General features: G+C 40.8%; 1 protein-coding gene across 1 annotated transcript in view; it reads right to left on the bottom strand.

The window, feature by feature from the left end:
* The window catches only part of LOC127003234 (thioredoxin reductase-like selenoprotein T homolog CG3887), a 27,096-nt gene extending 1,303 nt beyond the window's left edge, over positions 1 to 25,793 (bottom strand). The window contains 6 exon segments of the mRNA XM_050869628.1: positions 4,738 to 4,866; positions 6,154 to 6,349; positions 14,936 to 15,065; positions 17,463 to 17,639; positions 17,914 to 17,990; positions 23,469 to 25,793. Coding sequence (XP_050725585.1) covers positions 4,745 to 4,866; positions 6,154 to 6,349; positions 14,936 to 15,065; positions 17,463 to 17,639; positions 17,914 to 17,990; positions 23,469 to 23,516 — 750 coding nt within the window. The 5' untranslated portion in view covers positions 23,517 to 25,793 and the 3' untranslated portion in view covers positions 4,738 to 4,744.
* Between the last annotated feature and the right edge of the window lie 266 nt (positions 25,794 to 26,059).

The following is a 26,059-nucleotide window of genomic DNA, read 5'->3' as shown; positions in this document are numbered from 1 at the left end:
TATCCAAGTTATTCCCAGATCCTTTTCCACTGTTGTTTTCTTAACCCTTTCCATACGTGACGCAGATGTCGGCGTCACAGTATAGAAAGGGTCAAGAGGAAATGGAAGAGGATTAATCCTCCTCTAAATTCCTCTTAATCCTCTTCCACTTCCTCTTAAAGAGGTTTAAAAGAGAATTAAGAGGAAATGGGAGAAGATTAAGAGGTTTAAAAGAGGACTAATGGTGATGACGTCGGACGCCCTTCAGACGGCGACATCGCCGTCGCCAGATTGAAGGGGTTAATGCTTTCATTTCCCATAGTATAGTTACATGAAATTCTCTTTTTGCTTTTTCCAAATTCCATCACACTGCACAATCTGATGTTAAATTCCATTTCCCATCTATGACTCCATTCCCATATCTTGTCCATGTCCTGTTACAGTGTACCGTACGTACAATAACGACAACATCTTCCCAATCAACTTCGTGCTCTAATGTTCTGGCTTATTAAGAAATGTTGTTACCGACTGTAGTGTGGGCACCACAGACAACAGAGGAGGAGGCATGGGTAGGCTGGGGTGAAGCCACTGCGTGAGAACAGCAGCGGGGTAGGGGGTGGGGGTAGGAGGCATGGGAACACTGTATAAGCAAACAGCTCTAAATCCACGGCGGGATTTTTCAAAGGTCGACTCATTACTTTATCTATGATTACTAATATTACTGGCCTCATCATAAGTTGTATACTTCATAACTTGAGTACTACTTGTAGAGGGAGGCAATGAACGGGAGGAGGGAGAGAAGTTATCCACATTGCTTGGGTACAGGCTGGAATCATCCTTCCTGGCAATCCAGCATATGGTTCTTATAGGTTAGGGAATCTATGTTACAATTAGGGCAGAGCATGTGGCCACCAGTTTTTAATAGGGCATTTGCGATTGTCGTTCCCTGTGATTTTAAGTATCTACCCTGAAAAATTGATGATCGTCACTTCTGGCACCAGAGGGGTTAAGTGTCCTAAATTACTATCTATAGTATTTCTACGAGAATCTGGCGGGTGGGAGGTGGCAGCTGGGGGGTCAGCCAAGGTCAGCACCACCCCGCACCTTGCCACACACTCTCAACACCTCCCTCTTCCTCTCATATATCAGATATTTACTACCTTTAAATGAATTTAATTAAATAATTGAATAATCAAATTAAGGTCATATAGTATTCAGATTGTTTCGTATTTAGGATAATAACAAATATTTTGTGTAAATACCAGGACACTTGACAACGTTGGAATACAACGTTGTCAAGTGTCCTGGTATTTACACAAAATATTTGTTATTATCCTAAAAATGAAACAATCTTAACACTATATGACCTTATTGGATTATCCAGTTATTTAATTAAATTCATTTAAAGATAGTAAATAGCGCGGGGCTTAGCTGACCCCACAGCCGCCACCACCCCCCGCCTGCCAGATTCTCCTGGAATGACTATAGCGTGCACTTGCCAATGTTTTACACCTCACCTTATCTTACCAATATAGCTCATTCATCATTCATACAACTATGTATGATTATGACTAAAATTAACTCGCGTACGATGACGCATTTAGCGTCATCAAAGGGTAAAAGGTCCTGGCGCACAATGACGCGAAACGCGCCAAAAAAAAAATTAATAATAATAAAAAAATAAATAAATAAATAAAAATTAAGTTTTCAGTGAAAGTGCGTCAAACTTGGGAGCGTCATTTGTTGGGATAAGTTTCTTAATGGTAACATATGGCAAGCTTTCTAAGGAGCGTAGATGAGGAGCTTTGAGCAATTTTTAAGTTGTTAGCCTACTCTGACAGGAGAAGAAAAAAATAGTTTTCTCGATGTAACTCGGGAACTATAGTCAAATGGAGTAAAAAAAAATAGATGGGGGGTAGAGGAAAAAAAAATACATGTCTGGTGTGGCCTTGATTAAAAAAAAAACTTGGTTAAGAAAAAAATCAATATTTTTCCAAATTCTGCATGCAATAGTAATTTAATAAATGCCCGTCATTTTTCTCATTCTCACTTCTGCATGCAGTATAGCTGGGGGTATTAAAAGCATGTTAATTTCACCCTCTTTCAATTTTTTGGAAGTTTTCTTTCACTGCATGGCGCTGCATGGAGATATATCGCTTTTGGCTACTTCTCTGCTTTCAGGTTGTGAGTACACCTGTGTGAATGCGTGGCACCAATCAGATTCATCAATTCACCTCTAAGGACTGCAGTACAGGTATGTATTTTTTTACCCCACTGACAAAACCCGTGTTTGGGGTAAATAAATATCTGCAATATTTATTTACCCCATCTGTGCAATAGCAGTAAAAAACCAATGTTTTTGGTGCATTAACCTGTCAACAATCAAAATTTACAATATATAGTGTATCTAACAACATGCTGCTCATTCTTTTATTACAGTCACATCACAGAAGCCAAAATGCCTCGCACTTATAAGCCAAGACCCAAACTGTATCCAGAGGCTTCAGTTGTGGCTGCTATTCAGGAGGTTGCAGATGGTGCTTCTGTGAGGTCTACAGCCAAGAAATATCATATGTCCACATTCATGCTTCGTCAAAGATACTAACAGAGTCAGAGTTTGATAGCACTCAAGAAGCAAGGTGTCAAACCTCGACTGGGACCAGAAATGGAGGAAAAGCTTGCAGGGTACATAAAGCGCATGGCTGAGTTAGGCTTTGGGCCTACCCTAAATGAAATCAAGAAATTGTAGGAGACTACTTAAGGTCCAATGAGCTAACTCACCTCTTTCATGACAAATTGCCAGGTTATGACTGGGCCAAAAATTTTATACAAAGGCATAAACTCTCCTTGAAAAAGACTGGGCTCATGCAAGTAGCCCGGAAAAATGTAACCTCAGACCCACTTGTAATATACGGATTTTACTCAATGCTGGAGGCAGAGATAAACAGACTAGGAATAGACCAGTGTTTCTGGAATCTTGATGAGAGCGGATTTCCCACATGCTTCCAAATGGAAGACAGTGGGACCAGTTGGAAGTAAAACAGTTCGTGTGTCATGTGGTGCTAACCAGGAAAATACAACAGTGCTTGCAGTGTGTTGTGCTGATGGTACAGCTCCTTGATCTGCTGATTGTATTCAAGGGGAAGAACATCACGAGCAACTGGTGTGGGGATGAAGTTCTGCCGGATACCTACTACGCCACTAGTGACAATGGTTGGATAACAACAGACATTTTCCATGAATGGTTCAAAACCTTTGTGGAGAAGACAAGACAAACATGTCCACTGATATTATTATTTGATGGCCACCAAACACACACTTCTGCTTCAACCATTGAGCTGGCAATTAAGGAAAATATAAGCATAATAAAGCTGCCAGCCCACACCACAAATGTGTTGCAGCCATTGGATGTGGCCTGCTTCAACCCTCTGAAAACCTACTATGTGTTTTACCTTACTGACAGAGTTCACCAAACTGGGGCACGGGAGCCACTGTGCAATGCTGCCTTTAGCAACCTGATCAGCAAAATTTGGCGGCTTGGCTTATCTGAGAAGAACATAAAGTCTGGCTTCAGGGCAACTGGGATTTTTCCTTTAAATTCTTCAAAATACCAAGTGGAGCGGCTTGACAAGGTCAAACTTACAACATACAAATGCTGGGTGGATGCTGGCAAGCCTGTACAGGAAGATGGCTTCCCACTTCTCACAAGGCTACTACCAGCTGAAGATGTTAACATTCAGCATGCTACACCTGCTGAGCCTCGTCCAGGACTATCTTCTGAGCAACCAATATAGCAGCATTTTTGCATAGCTTCACATATCACCTGACTGATTCTTTGACCAAATAGTTGTAAATATTGCAGTTGGCAATACTCCCTTGCCAGAATTTGAAGGAGAGATGTCTGCAGTTCTCTCAATATGGCTGATCATCCCGCACGCACCGACATAAGTGTTAACATTCAACACTCCCTGAACGTGCATGTACGTTCGCAAGAGAGGCATACATAACCGACTCCTATAGATCTGGACCTCCTCTTTCCAATGGGGGTGTTTTTGGTTTTTAGCTGTGATGAATAGTTTTTAAGGCTGCCTGACTGCGCCTGAGGGGATAGTCGCGTCCAATCCCGTGTGCAAGGAAAGGGTTAAGAGAAAAGGCGTGACAAGACTACCGTGTTCAGAACAATCATGTAAAGATAGAATTGATGAAGATCTGATTGTATGGGATGAGGGAGCAACATGGGGTTATGTTGAGAAATTGAAGACAGGTGCTTGAGAGATATATAAAAGAGGTTCCATATAGATGTATTGAAATGTGGAGTGGCATTGATGAGAGATCATCCTATCCAAAACTCTAAGTGAATTTAAAGCTAAGTTTGACCATAAAATTGGACAGGATCCTATGACCATAGCTAATTTCCTATTAATCATATCTAGGTAAATACGCACACACAAAGTGTGGGGGGGAAGGCAAAGTGGCAACCAAATGTGGATGGAGATTGAAGGAGGAAGAGGAGCAGTTGTGCCAACCCGAAATATCCACTTCAAGGTGTACTGCATGAGTGATATGTTGACTAGTGAGTGAAATTCAAACAGTGGCTGGAGGCTTTTTGGGTTTGACAATGTTACTGAATATTGCAGGATTATCTTAATTTTTAATGCAAACTAATTCCATATGGATAATAGAGTATACATATGACAAGGGTTGCTTGTTTTAAATTTAATACTTAACTGGATCTGTAACTTTAGCAAAATTACAAACCTTAAGGTTAGATGCTTTCACTCCATGTGTTTGAGTTTTGATTGAAGCGTACATGGTTATCAATAATCTGAAAGAGCTCAGGTGGCTGAGGTATTCGTCCTGTCTCCAACTTTGACCAAACTGGAACATCTGAAAACATTCCTTTATTAGTAAATTATATAAAAAAAATAAGAAATGAATCACTAACAACTTATTCATGAGCAGCTTAACACGACACAAGGAACAATACTAACAAAAGAGCAAAGCTGAGTAAGAATGAGTAACAATATTAATGAATTTCAAACCATTAAAAATGTGTTCTATTTCTACAATCTCAGAACATTAGTTATGATCACAATATTGTAATCCAACTCCACAAGACACCGCACAGTCTATCAAGATCTGGGTCATCACTAGCTTTTCATGTTAAAAATGGGCACACCCTTTATTAATTATATGTCTTTCAAACCTTTTCCACTCAAGCATGACATTATTATGATTTCCATTTCACTTTCACTACAATTTGCTACCTTCAAGGTCTTCCCCACGTTACCCTTGCTCTTACAGCTCTGGACAACGAAATATTAAAGTGGTGGGAGTGTGGGGTTTCCAGTGAGATATTAAAACAGATAATTTGGTAAGTGTTCACAATATTTGATGTCATTACATACATTATTGATGCAAAAATGGAGTATGCATCTTATATGCATGTGTGTATGTGGGGAGGGTCACACACAGAACTTTATATATATATATATATATATATATATATATATATATATATATATATATATATAGATATATATATATATATATATTATATATATATCCCCCCCTCCCACTGCACATGATTTTTTACTCTAGTTCATGCCTGTGCTATCCAAATCTCTTACATAAAAAAGAATTAACCAGCCTCTTCATTCTTTCAGCCCTTTTACTGATAAACTGGAACAGCCTTCCTTGGTCTGTATTAACTCTCTGCTTTGACTTGCGTGCCTTCCAAAGGGGAAGTATCAAGACACACCTCTAACCGAATGAGACTAACTCCTTAGAATACTTCCTTTATCATCTTTGTAAGAGTAGTGCTATATTTTTTTTAGCAGCTTCCTTTACTGAAAAGTTTTAAAAATAGTTTTGCACTGATATTTTGAAGGGAGCAGAACAGAATGGAGACTGCTGTCACTAGCCTCAGAAGTTTTTATCTCAGTAGGGGAAAAGCAAGGTTTGGAGCCTTCCATGTAAGACTTATGAAGAAACACTAAACAAAGGAATTATTGAAAGTTATAACAGTCTGATGTAGATGGTTAACAACACAACAAATCTGTGTCTAATTAAAAATACTGAATAATTTTTAGTTTCCTTATAAGCCTTCTATAGATAAATGGAAAAAAACAATTTGCTACATCCCATAACAAAATAATAAGTGAAAAAACTCACCATTGAAGGATATTTCAAATGCACCAGTAGATACAAGCTGACCCTCTAGAGCATTACAAAGAAAGAAGACCATCATACAGGCATAAATTTTGTTGTTTGTGAACCAAGTCCACCATGATGGGGTCTCTTGGCCAAGCCATTCCCATGCATTAATGCCAGCAATTATCATAAGTATGAAGAGGAGTTTGGCAGCTCCCTGGAAAGGAATATCAAACATCTTTAAGGTTCAATATATAAAATTACACTGACACCACAAATCACAACCTGAGGTATTTTTAAATACTGAAATAAAATTGAGTACATACTTTTGTATATCTATTGCACAAGACTATCTATAGCCTCCATACATTCAGGTGACCCAGAAGCCTCCCCTTGCACCGATGAGGCTCCACCCCTCCCACCTGATTGGCTGAAGGTTATGATTACGAATGGGAATATACGAATAAGTTATATTAAATATAACATGATCAGAATTATTCAAAGCTATAGTTATGAAAATATGTACAAATCATTATGATCAAATAACTGACAATACTGCCTCTACCATTAATTAGGATACACTAAGAAATAAACAAATATTATTTATGGTGAGGCATGTATCATTATTCCTTCAGCCGAGCCTATTAGGTGCAGGGCAGAATACATGATTCCCACACCTGTCATTCATGTAAATATTAAAATAAATTATTTATACACTTACTTGATATAGGAATAATTCAATGTCATTTTAAAAGGTTTTCATTCATTTTTATTGTTGCTCAAGAGTAGCAGTTATTGTGTCACCTACTTCACCTTTTTTTTTTTTTTTTTTTTTTTTTACAGCTAAGGAGACAGTTCAAGGGCGTAAAGAAAAATATAAAAAAAAGCCCGGTACTCACTGCTCCTGAATAGAGGTCAAAGGAGTGTTCAAAAAGAGAGGTCAATTTCGGGAGGAGAGGTGTCCTGATACCCTCCTCTTGAAAGAGTTCAAGTCGTAGGCAGGAGGAAATACAGATGAAGGAAGATTGTTCCAGAGTTTACCAGCGTGAGGGATGAAAGAGTGAAGATGCTGGTTGACTCTTGCATAAGGGGTTTGGACAGTATAGGGATGAGCATGAGTAGAAAGTTGTGTGCAGCGGAGCCGCGGGAGGGGGGGAGGCATGCAGTTAGCAAGTTCAGAAGAGCAGTCAGCATGAAAATATCAATAGAAGATAAAAAGAGAGGCAACATGGCGGCGGAATTTGAGAAGTAGAAGACTATCAGTATGAGGAGGAGAGCTGATGAGACAAAGAGCCTTTGACTCCACTCTGTCAAGGAGAGCTGGAGAGGTGGAGATGCATACTCTATACGAGGGCGGACAAGGCTCCTGTAAATGGATAGCAACTGTGCGGGGGAGAAGAACTGGCGGAGACGGTACAGAACGCCCAGCCTAGAGGAAGCTGATTTAGTAAGAGATGAGATATGAAGTTTCCAGTTGAGATTTTGAGTTAAGGATAGACCGAGGATGTTTAGTGTTGAAGAAGGTGATAGCTGGGTGTTGTCAAAGAATAGGGGATAGTTGTTTGGAAGATTGTGTCGAGTGGATAGGTGGAGAAACTGTGTTTTTTAGGCGTTGAAGGACACCAGGTTCCTCTTGCCCCAATCGGAAATAATAGTAAGGTCTGAGGCTAAGCGTTCTGTTGCCTCCAGCCTTGAATCATTAAGTTCCTGTAGAGTGGGTCTTCTATTAAAAGAAGTTGAGTAATGCAGAGTGGAGTCATCGGCGTAAGAATGGATAGGACAGTTCGTTTTGGAAAGAAGATCATCAATGAACAACAGAAAGAGAGTGGGAGATAGGACAGAACCCTGTGGGACACCACTGTTAATAGGTTTAGGGGAAGAACAGTGACCGTCCACCACAGCAGAAATAGAATGGTCAGAAAGGAAACTAGAGATAAAGGTACAGAGAGAAGGATAGAAACCGAAGGAGGGTAGTTTGGAAAGCAAAGATTTGTGCCAGACCCTATCAAAAGCTTTTGATATGTCCAGCGCAATAGCAAAGGTTTCACCGAAACGGCTAAGAGAGGATGACCAAGAGTCAGTTAGGAAGGCAAGGAGATCACCAGTAGAACGCCCCTTGTGGAACCCATACTGGCAATCAGATAGAAGGTTAGGAGTGGAAAGGTGCTTTTGAATCTTCCGGTTAAGGATTGATTCAAAAGCTTTAGATAGACAGGAAAGTAAAGCTATAGGGTGGTAGTTTGAGGGATTGGAACGGTCACCCTTCTTAGGCACAGGCTGTACAAAGGCATACTTCCAGCAGGAAGGAAAGGTAGATGTTGATAGGCAGAGACGAAAGAGTTTGACCAGGCAGGGTGTCAGCACGGAAGCACAGTTTTTAAGGACAACAGGAGGCACTCCATCAGGTCCATAAGCCTTCTGAGAGTTGAAGCCAGAGAGGGCACAGAAAACATCATTTGGAAGAATTTTAATAACAGGCATAAAGAATTCAGAGGGGGGATGAGTAGGAGGAATATGCCCAGAATCGTCCAGGGTGGAGTTCTTACAGAAAGTTTGAGCGAAGAGTTCAGCCTTAGAGACAGATGAGACGGCAGTGCTGCCGTCAGGTTTAAGGAGAGGAGGGAAAGAGGAAGAAGTGAAACTGGAGGAGATATTTTTGGCTAGATGCCATAAGTCACGGGAATAATTAGAAGAAGCAAGATGTTGACACTTTCTATTGATAAAAGAAGTTTTGGTAAGTCAGAGAATAGATTTGGCACGATTCCGGGCTGAAATGTAAAGGTCAAAGTTAGCGGGTGTTCGAAGGCTCTGGAACCTTTTGTGAGCTGCCTCTCTATCTTTAATAGCACAAGAACAAGCATGACCAGGCTGGTCAGTGAAAGAGGATGAAAGCCAAAGCTGGTGATGAACACTGAAATCTCCCAAGATGGAGATTTCAGCGAAGGGAGAGTGAGTCAAGATGTGCTCCACTTTAGAATTCAAATGGTCAAAGAATTTTACATAGTAGAGTTAGGTGAGAGATAAACAGCACAGATGTATTTAGTAATAGAATGACAATGAAGTCTTAGCCAGATGGTAGAAAATTCAGAAGTCAAGGTCGTGGGCACGAGAGCAAGTGATGTCGTTGCGCACGTAGACACAACATCCAGCTTTGGATTGAAATTTAGGATAGAGATAGTAGGAGGGAACAGAGTAGAGGTTGCTGTCAGTAGCCTCAGAAACCTGTGTTTCGGTGAGGAAGAGGTGAGGTTTAGAGGAGGAGAGATGGTGTTCCACAGAATGAAAATTAGAACGAAGACCACGAATGTTGCAGAAATTGATAAGGAGGAGGTTCGAGGAGTCATCAGGACGCCTCTCAAGTCGGCAGCCAGAAGGGGAGTCCTCCCCAAATGAATGCGTTTCACCCAAGCTACAATAACAATCACTAAAAACTCTTCAAGTTATATCAGATGTGTCCCTATATCAAATAACTGTAAAAATAATTTAATATTTTATTTACATGAATGCATTTGGGGAGGCAGTGGCCGAGTGGTTAGCGTGCCAGTCCCACATTTGTCATGTTCTGGATGATGTGGGTTCGAATCCGCCACTACCACCTGGGATTTTTCAGTCACCACCGAGTGGCCTAAGACTACCCACATGCTGTCCTGAAGACTAACTATCAATCCAGACTCTAAAGGAACTGTTCAAGTGAAATCAAGAATGAGCTTTGGGGGGGCAGCATGAGCCAAGAATAGATGGCGCCACTATAAACACTTGCTTGTGCCATGACGGGCTTGGGCTGACCACCAGACCCCTAAGGAAAGCCTACCAGTGCTATAGGCCAGAAAAAAAAAGAAAAAAAAATTAATGATAGGTGTGATAAATAATGGAAATTTGGTTTATACTGTATAGGTCAAAAGTACGCTAAAAGAATGGTGATATGTGCCTTGCCATAAATTATGCTTTATTTCTTAGTTTATTTACTTGGTAGGTGCAGAATAGTCAAATACATAGATTCTAATATTTAGTACTTATTTTCATACCTATCCCATTAAATAATCCCAATCATATGGTATACATAATATAACTCGTTCATATATTCCCAATTGTGTAACCTAAGACCAATCTGGGGGAAGGGGGCAGAGCCTCCTTGGTGCAAGGGATTTCTGGGACAGCTTAATGTATGCATAGAATAGAAAATGATTTTTTAAATTTTCTGAAAGACACTTCAGTAACCTGAGAAATACTGGAAAAAATTTAAATCCAAAATAAACTTTTAATCTTGGAAGACATTTTTTTAGATATTATTTGCAGTAGTTTATGCTATTTTATCAAATAAAAAAAACTAATAAAAAAGATTCAAATAATTTTATTTGTACCAAAAAGTCAAATAATTTTATTTGTACCAAATAAAAGTTTCAAATAATTTTATAAGTACCATATAAAAAAAATCCCATCTTGAATTTTTGTAAGTTAAAATGGCTACATAACATCAAATTTCATCAAACAGATGTGTTAAATATATGGTTTACTGTACAGCAAACTAAAGGTTGAAAGTTGATTAAATGTGAGTAGAAAATTTGCAAACTCATCAGTGCTGACCATGTACCCTTTAAAGCATGTTTTTCAAAGGCATATACTTGTACTCTGTGATGCAATGTGTTGTCTATATTCACACAAAATACAGGTTTGGAGCATGCCCCCAAATATGTGTGGATAAAATAGAAAATACCAACATGTAAAAACCCTTCCTTGCTAGATAAAAAACAGGTCATTGAAAGAAAAAAAAAAAAAAAAAAAAAAAAAGATAGATGTATAGATATAGACAGATGCATGTAGATAGATGGATAAATAGATATAACTGAAATGACCATTAGGGATATAATGTACTAATTAGATTAGGTTAAGGGTATCTTAAAATACATGACTGAAAGAAACCAATAAAAACAACAAAGGAAGATCCTACTTTGCTAAACGGAGTGTCATTATGAGAGAACATAACTGAATATTCTAAATTATATGAATGGGATGACTTCAGGCAATAGCAAGGTTAAATTAAGGAAATTTTCAAACACATAAGAAAAGGAACTATGGGGAAATATATCAGCAAAGGAAAACTGGCAAAAAGTATGTTTGTTGAGAACGGCATATGAATTTATTTAGCACACTAGCAACCTACCGCCCTATAGCTTTACTTTCCTGCCTATCTAAAGCTTTTGAATCAATCCTTAACCAGAAGATTCAAAAGCACCTATCCACTTCTGACCTCCTCTCTGATCGCCAGTATGGGTTCCGCAAGGGGTGTTCTACTGGTAATCTTCTTGCCCTCTTAACTGACTCTTGGTCATCCTCTCTTAGCCGTTTCGGTGAAACTTTCTCAGTTGCGCTAGACATATGGAAAGCTTTTGATAGAGTCTGGCACAAGCATGGAGGTATTAAGGGTGGAGAGGCCCACAGCGCCGAGCGCACTGTACTGGTGAGTGAAGCCAGTTTTCGTGGTCTCAGCTGTCAAATCGGCCACCATATTGTTCAAGCCGTGAGGTACAAATACGAGGGTGGAGCGCGCCTAACATGGCGGGCGCTTGCCCTTAGAGTACTGCATTCGTGGAGTGACTGCTGCTTGTGCTACACTGGACAAAATTACTCCCATTCTTATACCTGACACAGTCTGTGAATCAGCTTCGTAATTTATTACTGTAAATATACTGTAACAGGTAAGAAAATACTGTACATGATATCCAAGAAGCGTGGTAATGTATTCATGATCACCAAGAAATGCGGTGAGGACAATTCATCACCAAAATGTGCGGTCTCCTTTACAAATACAAATTAGAAATTTGTAAGCGGCAAGCATGTACTGCCTGTCTGCCATACGAACCCTCATGAAATGTCACACGCGGACAATTGGTCTGGCCGGCCGTTCATGAAGGTACATCCATGTGGCCACTCCTCTCCGGCTTGAACAATATGGCCGACTGACAGTTTAGTGGCTTCAAACTGCGAGACTCCATGCCCCCCCCTGGGCACAAGTCTTTGCATTCTAAACTGCCCTCTTTTGGATTCTATCCCTCTCTCTTCTCCTTTATCTCCAGTTTCCTTTCCGGCCGTTCTATCTCTTCCCCTAAACCTATCAACAGTGGTGTTCCACAGGGCTCTGTCCTATCACCCACTCTCTTCCTGTTATTCATCAATGAGCTTCTTTCCATAACAAACTGTCCTATCCACTCATACGCTGATGACTCCACTCTGCATCATTCAACTGTTTTCAACAGAAGACCCTCTCAACAGGAATTACAATGTCACCTTCTTCAACACTAAAGGCGTCTTCTATTTAGAACACTGATCAGCTCTAGATCACTGGCCTGGATCTGAATCTGATCTGGATTCACTCTGGGTAAATAGAACGCAGAGCGACAGATCAAAACAAAGCGCGCGCACACACACAAACCACTCCGGTAGCTCAGTCGGTTAGAGCTCCGTGCTGCAAGGCTTCATGGGCAAACAGGCGGCGGCTCGAGCCCCGCTCAGGCCAGATTCTTTCCATTTCCCCCTTGAGCAAGGGGGATGGGGTGTGTGGTGTGCGAGGTCCTGGCAGTACCCAGAGATCGACGATAATGAGCACTTACTCACGTTGGTGTGGCCTAGCTGTATAATTCCCACATTTCCGCTGTGTAATACTTCTATTTTACATCTTTACTGCCAACAAAACCATTTCTGCAACATCATCTTATCTTATTATATGCTCCTCACTCATTATGGGAGACACTTTTGGGTTGTATACTCGAAATAAAGTCGGAGGAGATGCTGAGTGTAACCATGTGAGAGCTGGATGCGGTCATGCGGGTGTCGTCTGCTACAACCCACCTCGGGCTCTGGATCAGGCAGATCAGGATCCGGATCACCCAGATCATGAGAATCCCGATCTCAGTGGTAAATAGAACACGGGTTCTCCAGCCAGATCAGGTGCCTCAAAAAATCTAAAACGGATCCTTGTAAATAGAAGGTTTTAAATATCCTCGGTCTATCTATCCTTAGCTCAAAATATCAACTGGAAAGTTCACAGCTCCTCTCTTACAAAATCAGCTTTCTCGAGATTGGGCATTTTGTATCGTTTCTGCCAGTTCTTCTCCCCCACACAGATGCTTTTCATATGTAGGGGCCTTGTCTGCCCTCGTATGGAGTATGCATCTCACGTGTGGGGGTCTCCACTCACACAGCTCTTCTGGACAGAGTGGAGTCTAAGGGCCGCTTTCACAGTTGTTTCGTTTGTTTTGATCGTTACTAATGGCGCCGATTAACGCTATAGTTTTCCACGTGAAACTGGCCGATGGGGTAGTGGCAGCTGCAGAGGAAGCAAGAGGTGTTGAGTGTGTGGTAAGGTGCGGGGCTAGGCTTACCCAGCAGCCGCCACTACCCCATCGGCTAGTTTTAAGTGGAAATTCTATAGCGGTGATCGCCGCCATTGGTAACGATCAAAACAAACGAAACAACTGTGAAAGCGGCCCTAAGGCTCTTCATCTCATCAGCTCTCCTCCTCTTACTGACAGCCTTCTACCTCTTAAATTCTGCCACCATGTTGCTTCTCTTTCTATCTTCTATCGATATTTTAATGCTGACTGCTCTTCTGAACTTGCTAACTGCATGCCTCCCCCCCTCCCGTGGCCCCGCTGCACACAACTTTCTACTCATGTTCATCCCTATTCTGTCCAAATCCCTTATGCAAGAGTTAACCACCATCTCCATTCTTTCATCCCCTTCACTGGTAAACTCTGGAACAGCCTTCCTTCGTCTGTATTTCCTCCTGCCTATGACTTGACCTCTTTCAAGAAGTGTATCAAGACACCTCTCCACCCGAAATTGACCTCTCTTTTGGCTACTCTTTACTTTTGTGGGAGCGGCGAGTAGCAAGCTTTTTTTTTCTGTACTCTTTTTGTTGCCTTTGAGCCGCATCCTTTGATGTAAAAATTTTTTTTTAAATAATGAGATATGGAGGAGGAGGAGTTGCAGAATGGATGTTATGGATATGTAACCTAGCAGGGGAACAGGGTGAGGTGCCAGAGGACTATAGAAAGGCTATTGTTGTGCCGCTGTACAAAGGGAAAGGAAGCAAAGGTGATTGTAATAGTTACAGGGGAATAAGTCTACTAAGTGTGGCAGGAAAAGTGTATGGAAGAGTTTTAAATGAGAGGATGAAGAAAATAACAGAAAAGGTGAATGGGTGAAGTGTAGTGCGCAGAGATGGTTTGGACACGTGATGATAACGAAAGAGAATGAATTTGTGAAGTGTGTGTATGAGGGAAGGATTGAGGGAGGGGGTGTCAGGAGACCACCTGCGAAGTGGATTAATAGGGTGAGCGAGTTGGAAGTTAGCAGGATTGAATGTGCTGAGAGGGAGTGCCTGAACAAGGAGAGATGGAGACACTTCTGCTGCAGCCACCCCCCCGGAGGGAAATTCCTGTGAGGGAGCAGGGCATTGGAGATATAGATAGATATGGTGTACTACCCGGAACAAACTTATGTTGAGGGGTGTACGTGACTGTAATGATTTTTTTTTCTTGGGGCAGATAAGTTAATCACATGAGAAAGAGGAACTGACAGTAGATATAAGACAGTATTTTGTTAGAATGTCTCATTATAGATCAAATTATATGTATAGGTGGAAGATACAGTCAAAGCTGAATCTGAAAGTCTCCTACAAAAACATGTCAAGTTTGTGAATGAGAATGCAGAGGTATGAGAGAGGGAACAGTATGATTAAGGTCAATAGCTATTGCATACATCAGTTTCCAGCCATTTTCTTCAAACTTTTTTTGGTACTCACAAGCATCTGTGCCATCCACAACTTCCAGTCAGGGGGAGGGTAGTTGTCCCCCAAGATGGAGATTTCTGGATATTTTTCTTGCAAGATGTTGGCATACTGCTCAAACACCTTCTTGTAACCTCACGAATAACTGGAAGGATTAATTACATGATCACATTTGTAAGAAATAAACAGTTGCTTAGCTTAGCAACAACTTAAAACCTCTTAAAATCTGCTACTGACTTCATGTGCAAGAAGTATTCATGACCCTTTTGTGTATTTTACTGCCTGTAAATAAAATAAAATAGTAAACATCACTTTCAATCACCACTGTGTTGCACTATATAACATTATTATCTGCTATGCCAAATGGCCATGACATGGCACACAAAAGATTTAAATCTCACAGAAGTGAGAGGAGCCATCTGACTGGTGTGCCAAAATGGCAGAAACTGCCTTTGTTTATGCTTCACAGTCAAAGCCATGCCAGTGGTGAGGGTTGCTAATCAGTTAATTTGGGTATGGGTGAGTAAACTTATGCTCAACCAGAAAATGATGCCACTGGCATGAATATAATTATTTCAAAATAACATGTTTGTTTCCATCCACGCCATTGGCATGAAAGTGCACTTGGGCCCGAAACATATACACACACCATTGGCACCATTATGCGCGCGAGGAACATGTCACATTTTCTACCAACCATCAAACCTCCCGGAAAATCATAGAAGAGTGTGTGGAAATCAAAACAAGTGTAAAATAGCCATGATATGTCTGGGCTTACTCGCACGGTTGCGGGCAGCAGAGTAGCTCATGGTATTCCAAAGCAGCCAATACTTGCAGCTCACCACAGCTAAAATCCAATGGGTGTAGGGCTTTGCCCCCTTCACCCCTCCTCAGGATCACTAAGAGAGAGATGAATATATATGTAACCTCCTAATGGGTGGGCCTCACCCTCCTCTTGACCCCCCTATGTTTTCACATTTCATCGTATTGGGTATATTACGGTTATTATTTATTTGAAGAGATCAGTATCTACTACTGATTCAAAGATTTGAAGAGATCAGTACCTACTACTGGTCAGGCCAGAGCAATGGTGCTCATCTCAGAGTAGGTATAGCCATTTCTAGCCAACTGCAGTCCTCTGTTGTAAGTTACTCAGGTTGATTAGCCTATAATGCTGGTGAGGTTGAAATACACCTTGGGCTTTATATCTCTTATTGCAGTATGCGCCCTGACCAATGTATGCGAACGTGAGGAGAAAGAGATGTTCTATACCAAGTTTGACTTTAGACTCAATCCAATTGACTACAGTTGACTGCAAATGACCCAACTGATTGGAGTTGTTGCACCACTGAGGATACACATCCAGTCCAAAAAATTCTCAAGATGCAGCCCTTCCAGGTTCCATCTTGAGAAACTGAGGGACCAAGGAGATTGTTGGACTTTCACATCTTGACTATGCCTCCTGACTGGATGCCTTGGGTCTCTTCTCTGTGCATGGCAGACTGCTTAGAGCTGACATAGTCAAGGTCTGGAAGATTATCAATGGCCTCTCCCCTGTGCAACCCTCTGAGTTATTTTCCCTCCAGACATCATCTAGGACCTGTGGAAATTCACACAGAATATTTCTACCCCACAGCAACACAGAAATACTTAGGCGATACTTCTCAGTCCAAGTGATTGCTTTGTGGAATAGCCTGCTAGACACAGTTATCCTGTCAACATCCTTAACTGTATTTAAGAGAAAACTAGCAGAGTACCTTGGTCAAAGACTATACGAATATTAACCCCTACATACTAATACCAATGTATTCTCATATATAATTTCATATGATCTCATTTTTAACTATAGTTCCTAAACACTCTGGTCAAAGAACACATCAACTCTAAATTACTTTATTTTACTTACAGAAATATAAATATAAATACTTATTTCACTTATATACATATGTCATTTTATTTTATAACTAGTCTTTACTTCGTGCAATCAACACACATTCCAGCAGTGGCTTAATAGTTTTAGTGCTAAGAGTAATCACGCAAATATGCATTCTGCTGGCGTGTTGGCACTTGTGGGGTTCCCTTCTCGTGGAACCCGTCAAGGTAAGATGTCAAGGTAAGATCAGCAGCGGCGGCCGTAACAACCACGGGGACCCAACCCTCCCAGTGTGGCCGGCCGTACTGCATCACCGTGACAAGGCAATGTTGGGAGGAGAAAACTCGGCAATAAAAGAGAAGTAAAAAGAAAAGTGTAATAGTGGAAACAAACAAAAGGGCTGAATAAAAATGCAAAAAGAAAAGTCAAAAGCAAGCTAAAGTGAAGAAAACGAAGGAAAAGAAAATAGAAAAGCAAAGTCAGTGGAAGCTGTGAACAGAAACATAGCTCATGGCAGGGTGAAGTGTACAAGTGTACGCAGTGCGGTAACTAAGAGTGCACGGTGAAGTACAGAAATGTAAAAAGAAGTACCAAGGAGGACCTAAAGATGCGTTACAAAGCGAACCACCTTAAAAGAAGCAAAAGAAAAATACGGCCGCGCACACTCACCAGTAGAGGAACCTGAGCGTGGGTCCCATCAGGTTGTTGAACTTCATGGTGTGGCTCTCCTTGACACCCTCCGCGGCGGGCACCAGCGCCAGCAGGGCCAGGGTCACCATACACACCCCCGAGGCAGCGCTGGCCGCGTCCCTCCAGCCAGCCATGATGCCTTCGTCTGCTGACTGACTGCTAACTCTCAACCAGTGTTACCAGATATCAGAAATGTGCTAGACTCAATCATGATAGATTAAGCGGAATTCTGCTAAGGGTGTTAACATCCCAAATATACGTTTATTTCATCAGTTTGAATTAAAATGTAATATGTAATTAACTTATGCAATACAGTTTGACATAATTACAACAAAAATGGTAGCTAATGAACTTCCCATACCGTCTTTTAAATATGACTGCTAGTTTGATTCCTACCATTGTATCATTTTAGTTTCATGGTGCTACCTACACATGTACTAATAGTTGTATAATCACACTCTGTCCTGCCTGGGGGTTGGAATGGCATGTTCCTCCCTTCTCCCTTGTTGTTTACCTGCAACAATAAATATCAATCAATCAATCAATAATTTCATCAGACCCTGCACTCCATCATTTATCCTATAGGCTATTTACTTCTCCACTGTTTCTGTCATATCAGCTGTTGGATCAAACTTATAGCCATCATTCACCTGCTTTCCTTATGCCTTCTCCACATAAAAAAAAAATGCCAGAGAAACAGACAACCTGTTCGCTTCTCATTTTTTCTTCAAATGAACTAAGGAGAAGATCTGCTCACACTGACAGGGAAATGGAGACTGTCGAAGGACTCGATCGAGGCCCACACACAGTTATATATAACTCTGAGGGCCCACGTACATTTGCGGTGATTTGCCACATGTGTAGCCTATTTTTCAAATGATTTCTGTTAAATACTTTTGGTGGTCTTTTGCACAATATTTTCTTTTGCCTTGCGTTCTTCTCCTTCTCATATAATTTGCTCATATTATGCTAAAAACAAAAAAATATGCGAAATCTGGTTGCACTGCCTGAGGAGTGCCAGGCGACGTTATTCCATTCCTATTTCACCAGATTGTCGTAGTTAGCGCATTGTACTATTTTACGATTTTCAACGCTTAACTATTGCAAAAAATCATCAGAAATTAACGGTTTGAACAATAAAAATAAATGGATGCCGTTATGTGTGTAGGTGCGACAGTTTTTGCCCTGAGATTGCCGTACTTAGCGCATTGTATTTTATGGCTTGACTCCTAATTACTATAAAAAAACATCAATAATCAACGGTCTTAGGAATAAATTTAACTTAGTATCATCATGTATGAGTCTTTTGGGTCTGAAACTGATAAATGCTATGTTCTGATCGAGTACGTTAATTGTGGTGCAGCGTTACCAGATTGTCGTTCTCGGAACATTGCATTTATCGGATTCCACAAACTGTCGTATCCACACACGTAACAACATTCAATTAAAGTTGTTCTTTTAAACCGATAATTATTGGTGTTTTTTTTTGTAATAGTTATGGGTCTGGTGACCATAGAGTTCCATGACTAGAATGCTCGCCTGGGCCCTGCAGGTGTTGCCGCCGGAACTGGGTCGGCGGTCATGTTACTGCACATGTGCCCACGTACTTCAGCCAAACTGATGACTTCACACGCCTCCCTCCCAGGTTCCTGACACCACCATTTGATATTAATTAAGAAAAACTGAGGCAACCATCGTCTTTTTGAGAAAATTCTGCATAACAGTAGCATAAATCTGCAACAATAATATAGCGTGTCTGACTTGATCTAGATCTTGATGTCACAGGTGGCTCGGGAGCTGCCGTTGCAAAGGCAATAGCTCCACATCTACATCTACATTTCTCCCCAGCCAGGCCTTTGTATCGGCAGCTCCTGTGAAAAGAAAACAAAAAAATGCAGGAAGTCAATGTTCTCGGGGCAAGATATCATTCCCTACATCTTGCACGCCACATGCCTTCCAAGAACTCTTTCATTGCCTCAATCACTCGTCCACTCGTCTCTCCACTGAGCCCCAGCAGCAGCACCATCCACTCCCTTCCAGTCCTCCCGTTTACTCCACGTCCCATCTGGCTCAAAAACACATGCATCATCTTCGTTCTCTCCCTGTCATACTTCTTGCATTCCACCACTACATGCTGCACAGTCTCGTCCACACCCCTATCACACATCCGGCACACTTTGCTGCGGGACTCAGACCATCTATAGTCTATAGTTCCTTGCATTCACATTCACATTCACATCCAGACACTGCGCTCTAGCACGGAAAAGATGATCACCTCCCAGGCTTCCCTCATACCACACCTTCATATGAATGAAGAGGGGCGGAAGACCTAAAAAAAAAAAAATAATAATAAATAAATAAATAAATAAATAAAACATCAAACGTATTTCATATAGGCCAGTGCCATTAATTCCTATGCCAATATTTTTGAGACCTTTCAAGAATTTACAGAAAAAAACAATAAAAGAGAAAATAGTGTAGGTACTTTGGCCTCCTACCAAAGTATAGGGCCATTACTTGCCAATTTTGAGAACTGATAAACATAATTAGAATGGAGTAAATGGTATTTTGATTTTACAATGCCAATTACAAAACCTGGGAAAATAATAACCATTCACAGAATAGTTAACATTTATGCAATTTTACTAAAAGTCACTGTGACATGTCAACTGATGGAAGAATAAATCCATAGGCATTTGAATGATTGATTACTCACCCTTCTCAGTGAAGCAAAGAACACAGACTCAGACCTCATAACCTATACATGGGAGTAGTCCTACATACATATTGTTATGCTGAGGTATCTTGTATCTTGGTTAGGATATGTTTTCTTCTTGAGGGATCTTTGGGGTATGTATCTTGTGACTGTGTGTGTGTGTGTGTGTAATTCACCATCACCTGATCACTGGCTGGACTCTTCATTGCCAGCAAGTAGCAAGTATTCTAAAGTATAAACACCTTGGCAAGTACCCTCCCAACCTGAGTAAGCTTATTAGGCTGCGTTTACACCAAGCGAGTCGTGTCGAGTCGAGTCACGTCAAGTCATTTGATGCGATTCATTTTGACACATCTCCGTTTACACCGACTGCGTCAACCTGAGTCAAGTCAGTACTCAGTCACCCATTTGACTTCATGGAGAATGGATGCATATTCTCTTGCTGAAGTAACTGCTTTTCTCTGGCTTCGTCGTCGCAGACGGAAAAATAGAGCTCGAATCTGGATGCATCATCTGAACACCAAGAGGCCAGATTTTGGAAGCTTCAGTCATTTATTTCCAGACCTGGTAAACTATCCGGAAAAATTCTACAACTTTTTTAGGAAGACAAATGAAAATTTCAAGAAGCTGGTGGAGTTGACTGAACCTTCCATTAGGAAAATCAACACTAATAAAGCAGCAATGACATCACGATCCCGGTGGTTGGGGTCACTGGAATCATAAATAGCAGGGCGCTCTTGAACTAAGTTGATAAGGTGTTCCACCAGCATACTTCAAGACACCACGGCAGACTCGCTGTGACTGACGTCAAAATAGGTCCAGCCCTATATGTGACTCGACGCGACGCGACGTGACATGACTCGACGCATTCGGTGTAAACAGTTTCTTTCAAAAACCTATACAAATCAGTGTTATAACTGGGGTGGCGATGCATGATGTGTCATGAATCGTCATGACACAACGCGACGACACGACACGACTCGCTTGGTGTAAACGCAGCCTTATAGTTAATCTCTGGGTACTGTCAGGGCCTTCACACACCACACACCCCATCCCCCTTGCTCAAAGGGGACAGTAATTAACTGCTACTTGTCAGTGGAAAAGTCCCAGCCTGAGCGAGGCTCGAGACTTTGCCTGCCAGACCAGAGCCAGGCAGCGCTGAGCTTTAATTACTGAGTTATCAGAGTGGTGTGTGTGTGTGTGTGTATTTCACCATGGCCAGAACATGAGTTGGACTCCCAGTCGCCAGCAAGTACCCTCCCGACAAGAGCAAGCTCATTATATTTGATCTCTGGGTACGACTGGGACCTCACACACCACAAATCTCTTGCTCAAGGGGTGACAGTAACCATTCCTTGTTAGCCAAAAATCCCAGCTTGAGCAGGCCTCAAAACTCTGCCTGCCATGCCACAAAGCCTGGAAGCGCAGCGCTTTAACCGACTGAGCTATAGAAGCTGTTGTGTGCGTATGTGTGTGTATGAATGTGTGTGTGTGTGTGTGTGTGTGTGTGTGTGTGTGTGTGTGTGAGAGAGAGAGAGAGAGAGAGAGAGAGAGAGAGAGAGAGAGAGAGAGAGAGAGAGAGAGAGAGAGAGAATTATAAGGGTAAAAACATCCATGAGGATATTCATGGCCAGTGGTTAGATAAGTTTTGGGAAAAAGTGTAGGTAGTCAGCAAAGCTATATTCCTCTTCCATTAATACTGTAGGCCTTGATATGTCTTGAGACATGAGCTATGTGGATGCAGTGGTTGGAACTGCTGCACAATACACTGCTAATGGTGACAAGATGGTTTGGCAAAGTAATTTGCAATGCATATGACAATGCAATAACAATGCATATGACCAGATTTTTAAAATGTATCTCTAAAGATTTTCCTGATATTTCCACGCACATTTATTATTTAGTAGATCTCACAGACTCAAATACCACCATGATATAATTGTAAGAAAATTAGTACAATCAAAAGTATCTTATGTGACTGATAAGTCATCAAAAGGAAAATTGATGAAGTAAATGTCACTCATATGATGATGGTACTTTAGAAAGCAAATAAGAGTGATTTTATGCTACATAAGATTAAGCAATTGAGCCTCTGATCCTTAACTCTAATTTCTATGGAAAAATTATTATCAGTAATCTTTTTCCCTAATTTACTGAATATCACAGCACCACTGTATATTGGTTGTAAAATTAAATGAAAAGTATAAGCATGCTACTGTAGTATTACATCATGAATTAGATTCTATAACTTATTAGTATATGAAGGTAATATACTATACATAATATGCATGTCACAGCCACTAGACCGCAAATGTTCTCCCTCAGATTACTGGCATTTGAAAAAATAAGTTTACAGGTGTGCCTTACTTCCAAACAGGTCACATGAAAAAAAAGGGGGATGTACATTTATTCAACCATCATGTCTCAATGTATTGCCTGAATCAATGACCTGAGTTCATGCACTGGCTTGCAAATTAAAAAAAAAGTTTTAGACATGGTTATTACCAAAGTATTACTTCTGAATATAATTTCTGTTTGCACTCATTTTCATTCCTTGATATCACACAAAGCTGTTTGCAATATTCTGTCACCTACTAAGCACCTAAAATCTGCTTCCCAATAATATAATTGAAAATTTTATCCCTTTCATCCTCTTTCAGTTGACTTTACCACACCAGCACATATTTTTCCGGTTAAAAGAAAACTGAATTCTGGACTTGTAATGCATCATACCATTTCAAGGATTTTGGGGGGCCCTGGGCAGATTTGTATGAGGCCTCACCTTCAACTGGTATATCATCAAACATAAGAATATTTCAACAAACACTTTTTTCTGCACCTAAGCCTCATCCTCAGAACCAATTATGTTGGGTTCTTAGAATTATTGCAGAGCATTTTGTAATGCCCAAAACATATCACTGTTATTGGTTTTGCTTGAGTAGAAGTGAGAGATTCAAACATGCAAATATAGAAATTAATGAGATAAAATTACAAGTTAAGATTCAAAGGAATACATTAACAGTAAGATGCTTGAAAGTAATAATGTATGCTGAAGTAGAACCAAGGAGACAAATACACAAACTACACACAACTTTGTTAAACATACTCAGTATCTTGCTTGCCTTCAATTGTGTATCCTAAGGCCAGTAAGAGGCTGTGAAAAATCCAAAGTGTCTGACTACAGAACACTTTAAAATATGCAACCCCTGTACTGCATTTTGAGTAATATAGTGAAATATACATGTCTTCAATCTTCAATCTTCAATTTTAATGGCAATAATAACAACTCAGATATATTCCAAAGAAAATCTCATCATTCACTTCCATGGCCGAGACCGGGGAAAATTGTTCCCCATCCCCCTTTGTATGCCTCTGCCTCCATTTGGTGCATGGGAGCACTAGTTACCCACCCAAGCTTCACCCTAAACCATCAACAGGGAAACAGTGTGTAAAAGGTGCCCTCCTGACCAGCACAGGGTCCTATGCAGATGCATAGGATGACACAAAGTAATGAAAACAAGAATGGTCACAGTAAGCTATGCTGAAGAAACATGAGACACTCATGGAATGATGGAGGATATATAGCTGGCATTTTTATATATTTATTACGTATATAACTATAAACTATATCACATGCATTTTGGAAGCAACATATGATTTTTACCCCTTTTTATCCTACAAGTTTTTGGCAGTATCCTATGCTTTTCATGTGAGGTTTGATTTTCAAGTTATAACTTCATGGAGTTGAATTACACTAAAATCAGAATTACTGCACACTTAAAAAGTTGAAAGAAAAATACTCATATCTTGCTGAGCTTCCCTCATACTACTGGATGTAAAAATACTTGATGATAATACTAATAATGTTGTCTTGGCCTCTAAAGTTTATGACAGTACAATGCTCTCCCCCCTTTGCATAAAACTAGTGCTGAGAAATGTTCATAAATTGTGTGTGATTTTCCAAAATTTGGAGTAAAATTTTTTGAAAATAGTAAAATTTGTTCTAAGCTGGTCTATCTAGACAGAGTTTATACCAAAATCTACCAGTTTCTTTATAAAATTCTGTATTCCATTTTTCTTAGCACTGTGTGAGTGTTCTGGCAATCCACCATTACTATTGTCTCTTTCAGAAACTGAGGCCAACATTATATAAACAGGATTCAGCAAGGAGCAAAAACCACACATAAAAACACAGCCTGATAGCACTATGATGCACAGGGACAATATACTAGCTACCTCCAACCACAAAATGTTAGTGCTTTATGTCTGTGGGTAAGGTACAGACTGAGCATCACTGTAGCATAAGTCGTCCTACTTAAAAGTACATTATGAATTAAATAAATTAATTTGGATGCTTAAAATGTTTGTGCTGAATGCTGAACTCATTGTAACAGGCTGTGATGTCACATATCTTTTGACTCGGAGCATATGACTTTCCCTGTGGCCAGCTAGCAAACATAATCACAGCTGCTGTTGTTGGTTTTCAAGGGAAGAGGACAATGCATGCTGTAACAACCCCATCTGACCAGCAGTCCCGCACACACACACACAGCTTTAAGTGCCACATGAGCATGTTTTGTAAGGCCAAGCCACATTACTACTTTGTTGTTCTAACATGCAGAAGCACAAGAAAAGTGAATACAATTGTTTCATTTATCAAAGTGACAGGAGAAAAGAAAAATAGTGGCAGTTATGGGTGTCTGCCCCTAGTGTTGTACATAATTTGTTCCACTGCTAAATTTCTCTTATGGATGCACGAGCAGTATAATTATGGTTTATGTGCTTTCACTGTATATTTAGGCCTTCTTCCTTTCTCATAGCTTGCTTACATTTTTTTTACATGGTAAATCAAGAAACAAGGGAAAATTTCTGAAACTAATGTCACCATGTTGATGAGCTATTTCCTATTTCTCACTCGGCATTCTAGTTTGCCTACTCCATTTCTATCCTAATGCATTTCACAGACAACACATGGTTTATATGGTCTGTAGAAACTCATACAGATACAAGCAATATGCAGAACCAACTGAAGATATTCTTGTCAAGATTTTTTCTGCGCAATAATTCACCAAGGGTGTATAAGCAGTAGCATCTGTATGATGGTGGCAGCAGAGGCCATGAGCCTCACTCAACATTCCTGGATAATTATTTCACATCCACTCCATTAAACACCTTGTTTAAAAAAGTGCTAATTTTCCTTCTCCTATTTGTTTTTAAAAAACCTGGAACCAAGTACCTTTTTCCCAAAGAAGCGATGGCATAACTTTTGTGGATTCAGGTTTTACATATTTTTTTGTTATCATTTAAGCATGTAACTTGGTAGACTAGTGTAGTATGACCATATATACTCTTCATAAAAGGCAGATTTTAGTGGAAATGGTATTGGGGTTAAGAGTGGAGTAGATCAGAGAATGGTCCACATTTCCCACCTGCCACAGCATTTTATGACCACTGTATACTTAACCCGAGAACGGCGACAGACCTCAATTGAGGCTTGCCCGAGGAGAGGCGACAAGCCTCAATTGAGTGCGTACACAAACTACGCCAGTAGGTCTAGATGGTTGAAAATTGGACTGGATCATGTAATATATGGCAACACTCAGTAGGACTACCCACTATTCCCCCCCCCCACCCCCCACCCAGCAGACCCCCTCACCCTACCCTCCCGGGCAGCTTCAGCTACACCATGGACCCCAGCCAGAGAGGACGCAGTACTTCCGCTCCTTCTGCCAACCCTACCCTCACCCCTCTCCATCCTCCCGGCTGGCCTCTACCCTCCCTCACCTCCCCCTGGCCTCCTCTCCATCCTCCCTCCCAGTCTCCTTTCCTCACATCAAAAGTGGTAAGGAAAATAGTAACC

This window comes from Eriocheir sinensis, chromosome 3 (genome assembly GCF_024679095.1).
Source record: "Eriocheir sinensis breed Jianghai 21 chromosome 3, ASM2467909v1, whole genome shotgun sequence".
Lineage (NCBI taxonomy): Eukaryota > Metazoa > Arthropoda > Malacostraca > Decapoda > Varunidae > Eriocheir > Eriocheir sinensis.
The sequence above is the reverse complement of the archived record's forward strand: the minus strand, read 5'-3'. Positions and strand labels throughout refer to the sequence as shown.